This window comes from Podarcis vaucheri (assembly GCF_965113315.1).
Source record: "Podarcis vaucheri genome assembly, chromosome: 16".
NCBI lineage: Eukaryota > Metazoa > Chordata > Lepidosauria > Squamata > Lacertidae > Podarcis > Podarcis vaucheri.
Window position 1 is genome coordinate 44,059,758 of NC_138754.1, and position 16,410 is coordinate 44,076,167.

At 44.2% G+C, this 16,410-nt stretch overlaps 1 protein-coding gene across 1 annotated transcript in view; it reads right to left on the reverse strand.

The window, feature by feature from the left end:
• Positions 1 to 3,745: 3,745 nt before the first annotated feature.
• MYO18B (myosin XVIIIB) overlaps positions 3,746 to 16,410 on the reverse strand; it is a 330,944-nt gene continuing 318,279 nt past the window's right edge. The window contains exons 41-42 of the mRNA XM_082204380.1: positions 9,559 to 10,853; positions 3,746 to 3,928 (exon numbers count right to left, since the gene is read on the reverse strand). Of these exons, the coding sequence (XP_082060506.1) occupies positions 9,560 to 10,853 (1,294 nt within the window). The 3' untranslated portion in view covers positions 3,746 to 3,928; position 9,559. The remainder of the gene's footprint in view (positions 3,929 to 9,558; positions 10,854 to 16,410) is intronic.

The following is a 16,410-nucleotide window of genomic DNA, read 5'->3' on the forward strand; positions in this document are numbered from 1 at the left end:
TGCCAGGAGGGGGAAACTGAGGCACACACAGCTTCCAAACCACATTAATCCCCAGTGTGGACAAAGCCACCTGGTTCGCACAGCATGCAGTTCCTTTAGCCTAGCCTTTGCCAACTGGGTGCCCGACATACTTTTTGGACTCAAGCACTTTTCAGTGCCAGCCAGAACAGTCACCAGCTGCCACAAACATTCTGTAGGTCCTGAAAGCTTGTAGATATTTTCTGGGCTGTTTTCAGAAAATTTTAGAAAATATGTTTTCTTCTTATTTATTTCTGCAAGCCTGTGGAGCCCCCTGAATATTTAAATACAATACTCTTATCTTGGGGGTATTTTTTTAAAAAACCTAACTACACTGTTAGTGGTAATGATGTATGTAAATGAATATAATATAAAATTAGGAATGACATCTGATTTTGTCGTCAAAACACACATCCTTAAATATGCAGAAGTTTTAAAGAAATGGTGCTTCTGCATCCCTGGAGACTGTTATCTTACAAGACACTGTTCCATCGATGTGACAGGGAAGGTGAGATGCCTCTTCTGAGCTGCTGACTGCCTCTTTTATTTGAAGTACTTACAATGATGGGTTGCTTTTAAAAAAATACATGTGCTGACCAATAAATCTGGAGTGTTTTATAATAAATAAAAAAATGCAATTGGTTCTTCTCACCAATTCTCATTGACTAAACATCCTCACCCTATTTTGTTTTTATATCTTTGCCTCTGTTTACCCATCAGGCAATCGCCATCCCTCTCAGCCTTGATTTATCCCTCTCACCCAGAGCTTTGATCAGGTCCTTTGATGTTTTATGTAACATCCTCTGTGTTGCCAGAGAAATGAGCAGAGACTATTTAAAATTTAATCAGATTATATTGGCTTTCCCAGCTCAGGGCCATGGATCAATCAACTTAACAAGGTCTACCACTAGGGGCTCTCGCGATGGGTGCTCATGCAAAAAAATAAAAATAAAATAAATTCCTGGCCATTGGCACCAGCTCATATTTTGAGAGAACTTTGCACAGCACAGAGCACACCAGGAACCAACCTGTTGCTCCCAAATGACAACTGATTTGGCAAAGATATACAGGGGGAGATGGATGTGAAAGCATTTGAGGTTACTAGACAGCAAATGCCAAGGGAAAGGAAGTTTGTTTGGCTCACAGCCATATTAACGATGTCAATGTCATTGGCCTGAGGGCGTTAGAGGTGCAGCAAGCCACATGCCCACAGACAGGAAATCCTGCAACAGATGCCCTGTCCTCTGCTTAGGAACTAAGCCAGGGAAGAACACACAAGTTGGCATCAAGGAAGTGCTCAAGGCATCAAGGACATTTCTTTTTAGATTATATGGGCAAGTCACAATCCATAGATTATTTCAAAATTGTTGTTCATGTTTCAATAGGTGAAGATGATGGTTTAGCATATACATGTTGGGAAAAGAGTTGCCTCAGGAGATGGCATAATGGCCCCTGCTTCCTCCCTGCACCCCACCCTGGGGCACATTTTCCACATAGCTCTTGACACATCTTCTTAGGCTGCAATCTTATATCCATTTTCCTGGGAGCAGAACCCACTGAACACAAAGAGACCTTCTTCTTAGTCTCAGTGTATATGATTGTTTTAGAAGTGCAAAAGCAGGGATCATTCAGTTTGTAATGGAACGGTTAATTCTGTAAGTTTCTTGTGAGTAGGCCTGTATACACTGCCTATGTAAATAATAAGAATAATAATATCTCCTGCTTATTCAAAAAATATGTTTCACTCAGGCTGTAGGTTTAAGAATACCATCATCATATTATCAGATGATGCATTCTGTGTCCTTGTCCATGAATAGACTATTCAGCCAATTGCTCAAGTGATGTACAGCAAAGTCCTAATCTGCATAATGCCCATATGTCCTTCTGAAAACAAGTGTCACAGGGACTGCTGCTGTCACTGTTTGTGTCCTGGCCTGATTCTTGCTTTTGCTCCAGCTGCTTGTGTCTTGCTTCCAGGGGAAATGCTTTAGGGCATCCACAACCTCAGTCCTGAAAACAGCCCCATAAGCTCAACTAAAGGATGCCTCTCCCCTGGTCCCTGGAATCGGAACAGCAGCAAAGGTGGGCCTGAAAAGATGCCCTGCTTTTCTCAGTGCTCTGGATTTAGTGAGCTTCTTGAGAAATCCCAGGTATGCTTTTGCTGCTGCTCTAATACCAGCAGAATTGCTGCAACCCTGCCATCAGCAAACCCTTCACTGCAAGATGGATCCGTCCATCCCACCCCCCACCCCACCCCCGCCAAGCTGAGCTTCTGGAAGCCTCTCCCTGCTGCAATGTATTTTCTTATTCAATCCAACTGGAGCAATATTCTGGCCTGATGTGTATGGGATCAGCAGGCAATTGTTCTTCTGCAGAGAGAAAAAGCAAAAGAAAGGGAAGCAGAATTCTCCAGCGAGTCAGGGTGATGGATTGATCTACTGACAAACACACTTGTGTGTGTGTGTGTGTGTGTGTGTGTGTGTGTGTGTGTTATAATGCCGCAGTAAGCAATGAAAAACACACACAGGTTGCAACATTTCAGCAGGACTACAAATCAGGATGGTCCAATGAGGAAGCAGCATTATACTGAATAAAACCATCTAACTCAGTATTATCAACACTGACTGGCAGCAGCTCTCCAAAGGTTTCAGGCAGGGGGCCTCTCCCAGCCATGCCTGAAGATGACAGCCCAAGGATCTCACCTGTGCCCATCTGCAGGTAAAGCAGGTGAGCTGCAGCCCTTCTGCCATCTTCTTCCTGTATTTGAACTCCTCCAGTCCTTCATTCTCTGGGTACTTGTCCCCCCACCCCACCCCACCCCTGCCACCACCAACTTCATCCCTCCCACCCTTAACTGCCATATTTCTATCATGAGCATCCAAAAACACATAGGATTCTAGCAGTTGCAAGACCTGAAAAATGGGTCAAAATGTACAGGCATTCTTCATTCTGTTATGAGAAACCAACCAGCTCCCAACCCCCATCCCGACCTGCCCCACTCCTACCAGAAAGATTCCTCTGTAAGGTAGATCTAAGCCCCGCTGAATAGAAAGGGCATTTCTCTGGGGCCCCTGACAGTCGGTAAAGAAGTTAAAGGACCTCTGGACAGTTAGGCCCAGTCAAACTCATCTCGCTTCAGCCCGAGGGAGCCGGCATTTGTCCACAAACAGCTTTCTGGGTCATGTGGCCAGCATGACTAAAGTGCTTCTGGCGCAATGAGACACCTTGACGAGTGCCAGAGAGCATGGAGACCTATTTATCTACTTGCACTGGCATGTTTTCAAACTGCTAGGTTGGCAGGATCTGGGACAGAGCAACGGGAGCTCACCCCGTTGCACGGACTTGCACTGCTGACTAGCTCAGTGGTTTAGACCACAGCGCCACCCGCTCCAGTAGCAGGCACTGGCTGGTGATGCAGGTCTGTCGCTCACTGGCAGAACATCTGCTTTACCCGCAGAAGCTCCCAGGTTCAATCTCCAGCATTTCCAGGAAGAGCTGGGCAAGAACCCTGCCTGGCACCTTGCACAGCTGCTGACAGTCAGTGTGGGCAATACTGAGCTAGATGGACCAGTGGCCCGACGCAGTATAATGCAGTTGCCTAGGTTTCTATTACGTCATGTCCATGGTTGGCTCTTCCTAACCCCAATAGGATTTTTCAGAGCATGAAGGGTTCCCTGAAGCCATCTTGAGCACAGACAGGAAAGAGGGAGGAGGAAAAACTCAGATGCAAGAAGCAAAATGTTTTATTTTGTATAAATCAAAGAGAGAGCACAGCCCGCTTCTCTTACACATGTGTTGTTGTGCCTTGTTGGGTTAGGAAACTCAGGTGCCTCCAAAGCAGGTGGGGAAGCCAGAGCCTGGAACCGACAAGGATGCCTGGATGGTGATGATTCAGACAAAAGCTTGGCTCCTGGAGAGGGGAAGGAGAGGGGGAGGGAGGGGGGAATGTAGATACCAGAAATACTGAATTGAAATTTATTTACATTTGCCAGACCTCTTTCTAATTTAAAGACTCAGTTTCCTCCCTGTTTCTGTCCATCTCATTTTGAAAATCTGATCTCCCACCTTCATTGGGATTCAGCCCTAATGTTGCAATCATCATCACAGGTGAACTTACCAAGATGTGCGCTTCCACAAGAAAAGCCAAATGTTCAAAGCCATCTCAGGTCCCCTGTAAACATCACACAACTTGCATTTAAATGAAAACATTTGTGAAAATCTGAGCTGCTCAGATTTAATTTCTTAACTGGCTCTTAATGAGCTCATCTGCCAGCAAGCTAAGGAGAGGAAACTACAATTGATATTAGGAATATTAAAGCATGGCAGATGGAACAAATCATCTCATCTCAGCAAAGTGGATGCCGGCTTCCCCAACCAGGTGGCCTCCAGATGATGTTTTTGACATCAGCCCCAGCCAGCGATGATTTTGACCTAGTGGCCAGATCACTAGCAGTCATAGTCCTGTCCTGTCAAGTTTTGGGCATCACATTTCAAGAAGAACGGTGACCAACCCAGATGTATCAAGAGGTGGGATGCCAGGAAGGTGGAGAGTCTGGAAACCAAGTCCCATGAAAGAGCTGTGCAGGTTGCTTAATAGTATGAGCAGCTGGAGAGTGTGTGAGCCAATGGCAGATGGCCTTAAGTATATGAAGGGCTGTCACAAGGAGGAGAGAGCAGGCTTGTTCTGCGTGGAAATTGCAGCAAGGAAGCTGATTTCTTCTAGGCATGAGGAAAACTAGCTAACAGGAGGCGTTTCTTGGCAGAGTAAGAACCTTCACATGCATTTAAGCAGAGGCCAAGTAGCCATCTGTCAAGCGGGTTGAGCTGGATAACCTCCTAAGGTCCCACCCAGTTCCAAAATGCTATGGAGGCGGGTGACTGAAACTATTTTAAAGATACCCACTCCAGTTGCCTTGCTTTTCACATTTCATCCGGGGTGAATGCAAAGGACACAGGGGCTGCATCGTCCAGACTAGAATGGAGGGAGCTTACAGTAGCTGGTGGGTTTGAATGACTGCCTAAAGCCAGCTTTGTGTGCTGTATTGTGCTATCTCACTCATAAGACCTGCTGTTCTGCCCCCCCCCCCAATATTTGTAGATTCTTCAGAGCTTCTGTAACAAGGATCAGAAGCACCGTAGTTAGGGAGTGGGGGACATTGTAAAATGTACATTCCAACTTCACTTGTATATTTTGTTTTGCATTTTTTAAAAAAGAAAAATCCTTCCGCAACTGCTTTGGGCTGCCCTTTCCATCTTTACACTTTTGAGGCAACAGATTCCAGAGATGAGAGTAAGTTTCCATCTCCTCCCCACTAAAACCCCAGTTCCCTGCAACTGACTTCAAACAAAAGTCACACACACACAAACATGGCTCTTTCAGTTATGTAGACGGTGTTTCCTATAAAGAAATGTTTTATTAACACATCCAAGCTGCCTGGTGTTGCTTCAGCAGTTTTGATCACAGCAGGACCTGTGAAAATGTCCTCCAAAGGCAGCCTTCTCGCAAAATGTTTTCTAATGTGTTTTAAGCACTTAACTGCAGCAGTGGGGTGTCCATCCATCTGGGAGCTGGAGCTCCAACCGAAGTTGGAGAAATAAATCCTCATGGCAGACATGACCAAGAAATGGAAACATTTGTTGCTGGTGGACACTTTGAGCAAAAAAACAAACCAACTCCAATGTGTGTGATGCGACACCCCTAGAGCTTGCTTTCCCATATAAAGCTTTGTGTGTACAGAAGAGTACTGTACTTCTATTTATGTGCACATTGACTTATATGGCCACCTCCACCCCAGTCTTTGGGCCTGCAGGGAAGAGCTATAAAAATGCAAATTTTGAAACTAAGTCAAAACTTCCCATGGAACTGCATCCACACAAAAAGTATAAAAGTATAAGAACATAAGTCGAGCCTGCTGGATCAGGCCAGTGGGGGCCCATGTGGCCCAACATCCTCTTCTCACAGGCAAAAGAGCCCTTTCCCACCCTGGGGGCCCCAGCAACCGGCAGTCAGAAACATCACTGCCTTCAACTGTGGAGGAAGAGCATAGACTCCTTTGTGACCTTCAATAGTCCTCTCCTCCTCCATCCATTTGTCCAATCCTCTTTTAAAGCCGTCTAGGTTGGGAGACATCATGGCCTCCTATGGGAGGGAGTTTCCTAGTTTAACTATATACCGTGTGAATAAGTACTTTCTTTTCCCTGTCTTAATCTTCAAACGTTCAGCTTCATTAACATTAAAAAATTCAGGCCAAACCAGAAGATCTTGCAATACTTCTTAGAAAATGCTCTGGCTGTGGAGCTGTGGAGAAACTACTGAGACTATGGCTGGGTACACACTCATTCAAAACACATTCTTTCTATCAAAGAATCCCAGGCACTGTAGTTTGTTGTGTGGTTGTGGGAATTGCAGCTATGTGAGGGGTAAATTACAGTGCCCATAATTCTTTGAAAAGGAAGAAGGTGCTTTGAATAATGGCATCATGTGGATGCAGCTGTTGCCCCCTTGCTGCACAGATGGTGCAGACCAAGAAAATCACTCTGTAAAGAATGCAATTGGGCACATGAACCCCTGCCTAAGCATGAAGGACCTGGAGATATTTGGTAAAAGGTAAAGGTAAAGGGACCCCTGACCATTAAGTCCAGTCGTGACCGAATCTGGGGTTGTGGCGCTCATCTCCCTTTATTGGCCAAGGGAGCCGGCGTACAGCTTCTGGGTCATGTGGCCAGCATGACTAAGCCGCTTCTGGTGAACCAGAGCAGCGCACAATAGTTGCACCAATATTGGTATTGGCACAAGTCAACACTTATTAGAAGGAAAACTGGTGTCCAGAATCCACTCATCACTAAAAGCACAACGTCAGGCAATACCAATGAGACGGAAACATGGAAGGTGCCTAAAGAAGCCAGGGTGGCTATCTAAAGAACTTTTAACTGAATTAAGATTAAAAAAGGATGTGTACAAAAAATGGAAAAGGGGGGAAACCACCAAAGAGGAATTCAAACAAATAGCCAGCACGTGTAGACACAAAGTCAGAAAAGCTAAAGCACAGAATGAACTCAGGCTTGCTAGAGGGGTTAAAAGCAACAAAAAAGGCTTTTATGGGTATGTTCGTAGCAAAAGGAAGAACAAAGAAACAATGGGGTCACTCAGAGGAGAAGATGGTGAAATGCAAACAGGGGACACAGAAAGGGCTGAACTCCTCAATGCCTTCTTTGCCTCAGTCTTCTCCGATAAAGAAAACAATGCCCGACCTGAAGAATTTGGAGCAAATGATTCAGCAAAGGAAACACAGCCCAGAATAACTAAGGAGATAGTACAAGAATATTTGGCTAGTTTAGATGTATTCAAGTCTCCAGGGCCAGATGAACTGCATCCAAGAGTATTAAAAGAACTGGCAGATGTGATCTCAGAACCACTGGCAGTCATCTTTGAGAATTCCTGGAGAACAGGCGAAGTCCCGGCAGACTGGAGGAGGGCAAATGTTGTCCCTATTTTCAAAAAGGGGAAAAGAGAGGACCCAAATAATTACCGCCCAGTCAGTCTGACATCAATACCAGGGAAGATTCTGGAGCAGATCATTAAGCAAACAGTCTGTGAGCACCTAGAAAGGAATGCTGTGATCACCAATAGCCAGCATGGATTTCTGAAAAATAAGTCATGTCAGACTAACCTGATCTCGTTTTTTGACAGAATTACAAGCCTGGTAGATGAAGGGAACGCAGTGGATGTAGCCTACCTTGATTTCAGCAAGGCATTTGACAAGGTGCCCCATGATATTCTTGTAAAGAAGCTGGTAAAATGCGGTCTTGACTATGCTACCACTCAGTGGATTTGTAACTGGCTGACTGACCGAACCCAAAGGGTGCTCATCAATGGTTCCTCTTCATCCTGGAGAAGAGTGACTAGTGGGGTGCCACAGGGTTCTGTCTTGGGCCCGGTCTTATTCAGCATCTTTATCAACGACTTGGATGATGGACTCAAGGGCATCCTGATCAAATTTGCAGATGACACCAAACTGGGAGGGGTGGCTAACACCCCAGAGGACAGGATCACACTTCAAAACGACCTTGACAGATTAGAGAACTGGGCCAAAACAAACAAGATGAATTTTAACAGGGAGAAATGTAAAGTATTGCACTTGGGCAAAAAAAATGAGAGGCACAAATACAAGATGGGTGACACCTGGCTTGAGAGCAGTACATGTGAAAAGGATCTAGGAGTCTTGGTTGACCACAAACTTGACATGAGCCAACAGTGTGACGCGGCAGCTAAAAAAGCCAATGCAATTCTGGGCTGCATCAATAGGAGTATAGCATCTAGATCAAGGGAAGTAATAGTGCCACTGTATTCTGCTCTGGTCAGACCACACCTGGAGTACTGTGTCCAGTTCTGGGCACCACAATTCAAGAAGGACACTGACAAACTGGAACGTGTCCAGAGGAGGGCAACCAAAATGGTCAAAGGCCTGGAAACGATGCCTTATGAGGAACGGCTAAGGGAGCTGGGCATGTTTAGCCTGGAGAAGAGGAGGTTAAGGGGTGATATGATAGCCATGTTCAAATATATAAAAGGATGTCACATAGAGGAGGGAGAAAGGTTGTTTTCTGCTGCTCCGGAGAAGCGGACACGGAGCAATGGATCCAAACTACAAGAAAGAAGATTCCACCTAAACATTAGGAAGAACATCCTGACAGTAAGAGCTGTTTGACAGTGGAATTTGCTGCCAAGGAGTGTGGTGGAGTCTCCTACTTTGGAAGTCTTTAAGCAGAGGCTTGACAACCATATGTCAGGAGTGCTCTGATGGTGTTTCCTGCTTGGCAGCTGGTTGGACTCGATGGCCCTTGTGGTCTCTTCCAACTCTATGATTCTATGATTCTATGATTCATCTCTCCTTTACTAAAAGGACAGAGGAATGCAAACCTGCTGTCCAGAGGGCTCCTGGCTGGAAGTTGTTTGGAAAAGTCTACAAAAAGAAAACCTATAGAAAGACTCTAAAGTAATCCAGTAGAAGTCTGCTTCCTCAGTGAGGAAGTGCAAAGAAGGGAGAAAGAGCCTTGCCTCCCCAACCTCAACCAAGCCCAGCTGAGCAAGTAGCCTCTCCTAGGGCAGGACTGTAAGAACAGCAGAAGCAGCTGGGAAGGGGAAAGGGGAAAATAGTTTTGTGGGTCTTTGTTGCTCAATTTGTGCTATTTTATGCATTGTGGTATTTTATGCATTGTGACTTGCAGTCATTTTTATTTATCATAGTTTAGTAATCATTTATTGTAATGGTTAAGAGTGAATTTCTGTTTAATTATTATTTGCTGGTGGTGTGAGAGTTAATTTTATTGTGTACTATTCTAACAGATTGTTGAATATTACTTTATTTGATATAAGTCATTCTATTTTAAAGTTATGTTTTACTGTGACTTTTTGAATTGGATCAGATTATTATAAGGTGTGTTCCTTATATATTGCTCTAAACTGCCTTGTGTATAGTAATATAGAAAGAAATTAAAAGTGAAATGAAAAAAATGAAATGAAGGATGCCAGCACTTTACCTTAGTCTTTTCCTAGGTATTTCATCATGATACTGTTTACATCATCTTCCTTCCCCTCGGCTTCAGACCGCCAGTCATCTTTAGCACCCTCCGGGCTTCTTTTCCCAACGCATCCTTCCCCTTCCAGCCTCGGGATCCTTGGCCGACTCTTGATGCTGTCAGCACTTTTGAAAGATACAACTGAGCCAGAAGACGAAGACGAGTCAGAGAGGTTTCCAGGGTCCTCTTGGGGTTTTGGACTTGGTGATAAAGTGGCCTTTATCTCAGAGAGGAAAGTGTGGTTGGGTGAGACTTGGTCTTCAAAATGGACACTCATGGGCCTCTGGCCTTCTCTCCTCTCTTTGGGACCTCTGGCCAGGCTGCTAGTTGACTGGCCTTTCCGGACGGCTGGAAGGAAGTCATCTGAGTCATCATTCGTTTTCCTCTCATAGCTCAGAGTTGGTATTTTCCAAGAGAGTGGATCAGTTTCCTTTCCCTCACTTGGAACATCACCAAATCTTCTGTTCTGAAAGACCAGAGGTTCTTTTTCTAGATCTGTGTCTGTCGTTTCTTCCAGGGATGCCTCCAGGCAACTTCTCCAAGGTTTAAGTCGCAAAGTGCTGAACATTTCTCCACCCAGGGCTGGGGAGCTGAGCTTTGAGTAGGTGTCATCTATGTTCTGAATGAGAGAGTCATAGGACCCAAACTTGGAGACCCTTTTCAGAGCTGGGGAGAGGTTTGGCCGTGCCATGCTCTCAGATGATATGCTCCTCAAACTAGAGGAGCGGACCAGGCCAGCTCGAGAACTTTCACCAATTCCCTCCAGAGTTACTGGGAGATCTTCATCATCCTTCAAAGTCTTGCATCTTCTAAGGGATGAGGCTCCTGTTGTTTGGTAAATAGGCAAAGAGGAGGCATCATCTAACACTAAGTTCCCTGGCTCTTTGTCCTTCAGTCTTTTTCTTCGCAGCTCTTCAACATATTCAGAAAGTGCAGAGGAGGAGCGTGACAACTTGTCTTCTGCTGAAGGAGACACCCTTTTGAGCACAGAAGGGGACAAAGGACTTGATAACATCTCTTCTGCCACTGCTGGAGAGGACATCCTTCTCGTAATGGATGGAGACACAGCTCCTAACTTTTGGAGAGTGAAAAACTCCTCATTTGAAATGGGTTTCCCATAATCTGGTCTTTGGGTACTGAAGGAAGGGCTTTGATTAGCTTTGCCAAAATCAGCACCCCCTGCACTCTTTCCATATCCCCTTCGTTCTGCACCTAAGGGAGACAGCTGCTGGCTTGTTTCTTGATCCTTGTTTATCCTGGGACAAAAGGTGAAACAACAGCCACTGAGCAAAGCATTACATGGGACAACAGACTTCAACATCCATAATTTATTTTTAAAACTAAAAAAGAAAAGAAGTCTTTATTGAATGGCTTCATATCACATTTACAAATTCACTATGGAGTGATCCAGACTTAGTCCGGTAACTTAAGGCCTACTGATTTCAGTAGGTCTACTCTGAGTTATGTAAGTCTGAATCCAACCCTATGATTTCAAGAAAAGCAAATGCAAATACAGTAATTGATTCCTGTGGATAGTGTCACAATTTAACCTTTCATATTAGATTTTCAAAAGGTCCATAGACCAGGGGTGGAGTGGAGCCCTTGTCAGCCCAAGGGTTTTAGCTCCTCCCAGGATCCACATGTTGGTGATGTGCAGGGCTGGAGGGCAAAAGTGGGTGGGGCCAATGGCAAGCAGTGGGCGGGCAGCAGATGTATCTCATGCAGTAGGTGATACTGGAAGCATGCAAAAACCAGAAGTTTTTAAGCACAGCAAGACATTCCCTGCACCTCCATCCAAGAGACATATAAATTTAGTTTCTACATGAACCAAGCAGTGCTAGCCATTTCCACAATGTTCCTGCGGAAAGTGGGCACAAAATCCTGGTTTTGCCAAGTGTTTTTTAGATAATTAATTTGATTAAGTGCTGGTCATGTGTTCTGCGTTTTATGATTCTATGATATGTATGATATGATATGATATGATATTGCTAAAAAAGCCAATGCAATTCTGGGCTGCATCAATAGGAGTATAGCATCTAGATCAAGGGAAGTAATAGTGCCACTGTATTCTGCTCTGGTCAGACCACACCTGGAGTACTGTGTCCAGTTCTGGGCACCACAATTCAAGAAGGACACTGACAAACTGGAACGTGTCCAGAGGAGGGCAACCAAAATGGTCAAAGGCCTGGAAACGATGCCTTATGAGGAACGGCTAAGGGAGCTGGGCATGTTTAGCCTGGAGAAGAGGAGGTTAAGGGGTGATATGATAGCCATGTTCAAATATATAAAAGGATGTCACATAGAGGAGGGAGAAAGGTTGTTTTCTGCTGCTCCGGAGAAGCGGACACGGAGCAATGGATCCAAACTACAAGAAAGAAGATTCCACCTAAACATTAGGAAGAACTTCCTGACAGTAAGAGCTGTTCGACAGTGGAATTTGCTGCCAAGGAGTGTGGTGGAGTCTCCTTCTTTGGAGGTCTTTAAGCAGAGGCTTGACAACCATATGTCAGGAGTGCTCTGATGGTGTTTCCTGCTTGGCAGGGGGTTGGACTCGATGGCCCTTGTGGTCTATTCCAACTCTATGATTCTATGAACTTTCTGATGGTAGGGGTTGTTCGACAGACTCCCTTGGAAGGTGGTGGACTCTCCTTTCTCGGAGGATTCTAGGCAAAGGTTGGATGGCCACCTGTCAGGGATTCTTTAGCTGTGATTCCTGCATTGCAGGGGTTGGACTAGATGGCCCTTGGGGGTCCCTTCCAACTCTACAGTTCTGTTATTCTATGATTCTACGGTTGTCCAAGCTGGTGTCCGTCAAAATACCTTGAGATTTGCAAGTAATGAACACTACCCCTTTTGTATCACTTGGTCATATAATAGAATTTTACTTTGAGATAAACTTTTAAAAAAGATTTGGCAATACCTCCTCTTATCCAGCAACTGAAAATTTCTCTCACACACACTCTCTGAAAACTCATTTATTTCTGATGCTAGAAGTGAGATGGCTGAGGCTAAGACTGTCTTGTCAATTCTGGCTACTATCTCTCCAATCTCTCCAAATTCCGCCACACTCCTGATGGCTGCCCCACGTCCAATCTGAGAATGGCATGCCTGCCCCAGGAGTGGGGAGCCTCAGCCTTCGCAGCCTGTCTATCTAGCCTCCAGGACTCTTGCTTAGTGGTGCCCACTCTGCAGGGCACATGCCTCCTCCCCAGCTGTGCGGTGCATCCACCTCCAGAACCTTTGACTCACTGGGATGTGTCCTTGAACTTGCTTGCCTGGAAGGAGAGAGGTGTGAGTGGGGTCTTCACAAAACCCTCCAGCTTTTTTGTGGACAGAAGGTGTCTCGCTGCACAGAGCTCCGCGTTACATGCACTGATCCACCTACTTTTCCCTGTGACCACACCCTCCATTGGCCTCTGGCAGAGACCCTTCGGCTGGTTGAAGGGGATATGCTGAAAGGAGCCTCTCCCACCCCTTCCTTTGTCCAACTGCAACACAACAGCCCTGCAGTGCTGCCAGCGGGCTTTACTCTCTGGTAGTGGCTGCAGCCCAGACGGGAGGGAACCCGAGATGAACATGAAAAACCATTGAACAAATGGCACCGTGGTTGATAGCTGAGTGCTACATTTGGTGAGGCTATCCTACCTCTGAATGCTTTCAGTGCTTTGAATCCTCACAATCCAAGTACATGTACAGAATTCTCAGAGGAAGCCTAATATTTAAATTTAATATTTACATTGGAAATGGCTCTCGGTGTCTGCAGTTTGTTCCTTGTGTTGTAGAAAGTAATTTCTAACATCATTAAGCTAATCACAAATGGCTGAATTATTTATTTGACATATTTATATCCTGCCTTAATCTTAATCTTCAATTAGAATAGCTATGAAAAAGAGTGCCAGAGTTGGAGAAAAAGCCTCCCGTCCCCTGTGGGCATTTTATTTATTAAAAATGTGCCTCCTTTTCAAGTCTCAAGGAATATTGTATTCTAAAAAAACACACCCAGCTAAGCAATTTTTTTTAAAAAAACAAATTCTTTACCGCTTTATTATTTTAAAAAAACCCTCAAAGCGGTGTACAGCATAAAACAATAGCTGGGCCATGTTCCTCTGGCCTCATGAGGAGCCTCTTCCGTGGGGCTGGTGAGTCTGGGCCTCGCCTCCTCGGCCAGGCGGAAAGGGCCTTGCAGGCAGCGGCCCCCATGCCTCACAAAACCAACAAGAAGGTAAAACACTGACCATCTGTCAAGGGGTTTGTGACCAAGTCAGTGACCAACTCAGAGAAGCCTCAGAAAGTGAATGGAAACAGGAGCATCCTGCAGAACTCATGAAAGAAGATGACAGACATTTGTGGGCAGAGATGGGGAAGATATTGGGTTTGGTTTGCTGACTTGCTCTTCCTGAAGCAGTATGTGAACCAAAACATGACTAGGCTTCAAAATTCCCAACTCTCTGAATTTTCAGATGCAATTCTCCTGCCCCCTATACGTAGCTTGTACTCAAATGTGTATAAAACTGGATATATTAGTGGAAGTTACATAAAAAATGAATTGTATTAGGATAACCTGCTTGCATGTATACATGTATTAGTTAAAATTGCATACAACATACAACATACAACAAATTTCAAGAGGACTGCTAGTAATTAGGAAGCAATTCCTTCCTTCCACTTGCCAATTCTGTATGTGAACCCCTCAGATTTATGAAAAATTGTGTAACTGTTTCATCTTCTCTTGATGAGTCTTATGTTGCATCTGATTTTAGTGCTTCTTTGTTATTTTATTTGTATGGAAATTTTTCTCTTTCTGGCCATCTTTTTTTTTTATGCAACCTGATGCAAAAATATGACAAACTGAACTTCAGATTGGAAATATTGAGAGAAACTAAAACAAGCTGACTTCTCTGTCCCTTCTTCTCAAATGGTTTCAGTCTGTCTGGCTGCTAACCAGAACACTGGTGGTTTGAGCCCACCCAGGGACAGCTGTCGACATGGATGTAGCCAGGGGGGCAAATACCTATCTGACCAATTGCATCACAGATGACTCGGTGCTTCCCCCGCTAACATAAAGCCTGCCTCCCCAATAAATCCTGGCTATGCCCATGGCTGTGGACAGGATTCTTGCATTGCAGACTAGATGACACCCAGGTCTCTGCAACTCTACAATTCTATGATTCTAAGTATGGTTGGGGTGTGTGGAAATCTTCTCAGCATTCAATGGTATGCTGGAGGTATTTAGGGTGCTGGCTGGCTTGGAATCTTACAGGGAGCATTTCCTGATACTTGATGTGCCCAAAGGTCCACACAGCGCATACATGAGACTCTGGATACCCAGGGAATCTCTCTCCCACATGAGGCCAGGCTAGAGAGGTCAAGGCCCCGTGTGGGGGTGGGTATGAAATTTCAGGGGGGAAACCACTTTCTCATTCCCCCTATGTTTTTTGGGCTTCCCCTTTGAAAAACTGTTGTTTGGGTGGGATTTTGAAATATTAGATATTATTAGATATTAGATAATATTATTAGATATTATTAGATATTAGACAATATTAGATATTAGATAATATTTAGAATGTTGAACAAAATAAAATAAAATATTATTTATACCCCGTCCATCTGGCTGGGTTTCCCCAGTCACTCTGGGCAGCTTCCAACAAAACATTAAAATGTACTAATTCATGAAATATTAAAAGCTTCCCTAAACAGGGAAAATATAACAAGTAACAATGTGAATTTCAATAGGTAAGAGTACTTTTACAAAGTATTGCATTTTTTCAATGTTTAGGACAATTTCCATTCCCCCCAAACAAAGGATAAAATGTATCCCCCCCCCACACCATTGCTTCAAAATTTCTGGAGACAGTACACCTTTAGGCAAGGCAGAGGCGATTGGGGAGGTTCAGTTAGCTGCAGGGGTGCCAACTTGAATAAAATATTGGGGGGGGGAGGTAAGCCCCACCCTGCATAATCAAACACATGACGCAGTGCACACACACCATTTGTTTTTTTTTAAAATGATATTTATTGAAAACAGATTTTTTTAAAAAATCACAGAGAAAAAAGAAAAAAATACAAAAAAGACAATAACAGAGATAAAAAATAAAAAAATAAAATCATCCTTTTCAAATTCTCCACTTTCTTTACCTTCTTTCCCTGACCTCCTCCTCCTCCCGTCTCTTGTATCTTGATTTATAATTATCACAGCAAATCCTTTCAATAATTCATAATATTCTGTCAATACATACATACATTACCTTGCTCTGTTTTCAACTTATATTAAACCTTAAAACTTAAAATTTAAATCTTATTTATTCCAGCTTCTCATAACCACTACCCTTTTACCTAATTCTTTAAGCATTCTTACAAGAGCCTAGTAAATCCATTTCAACATTTTTGCAGCTTTCATAAAAACATTTCTGACGATAAAGAAAAAAGAGAGTAAAAACAATCCAAACTTCTTCCAGCGTCCCCCCCCCCCCCGGTCCAGGGATTATCAGTCCTTTTTGTCCCTTTAGTCTGGCCCATTCAACCTGGTGATCTTATATCCGAGGCCATCAAATCTCTCCCATGTCCCTTCCACAGTTCTTCTTCATATTTTCCTTTCACTTGAGGGAACTCCAGCTTAATAATGCTTTTGACCCTTTTCGATAGATCAGTCCGTTTCTCATAGTCCAGACTAAGCTCCATGTAGTATTTTAAAGCATGTTTCAGGTAGTGAACATGTTTCCAATTCCCTCCAAGATAAATCCCATCAACTCCAAACCTCTGACGGCCCATGGCCAGATTCTGAGAGTCCAAACATCCCTGCATAGGAGGGTCAGT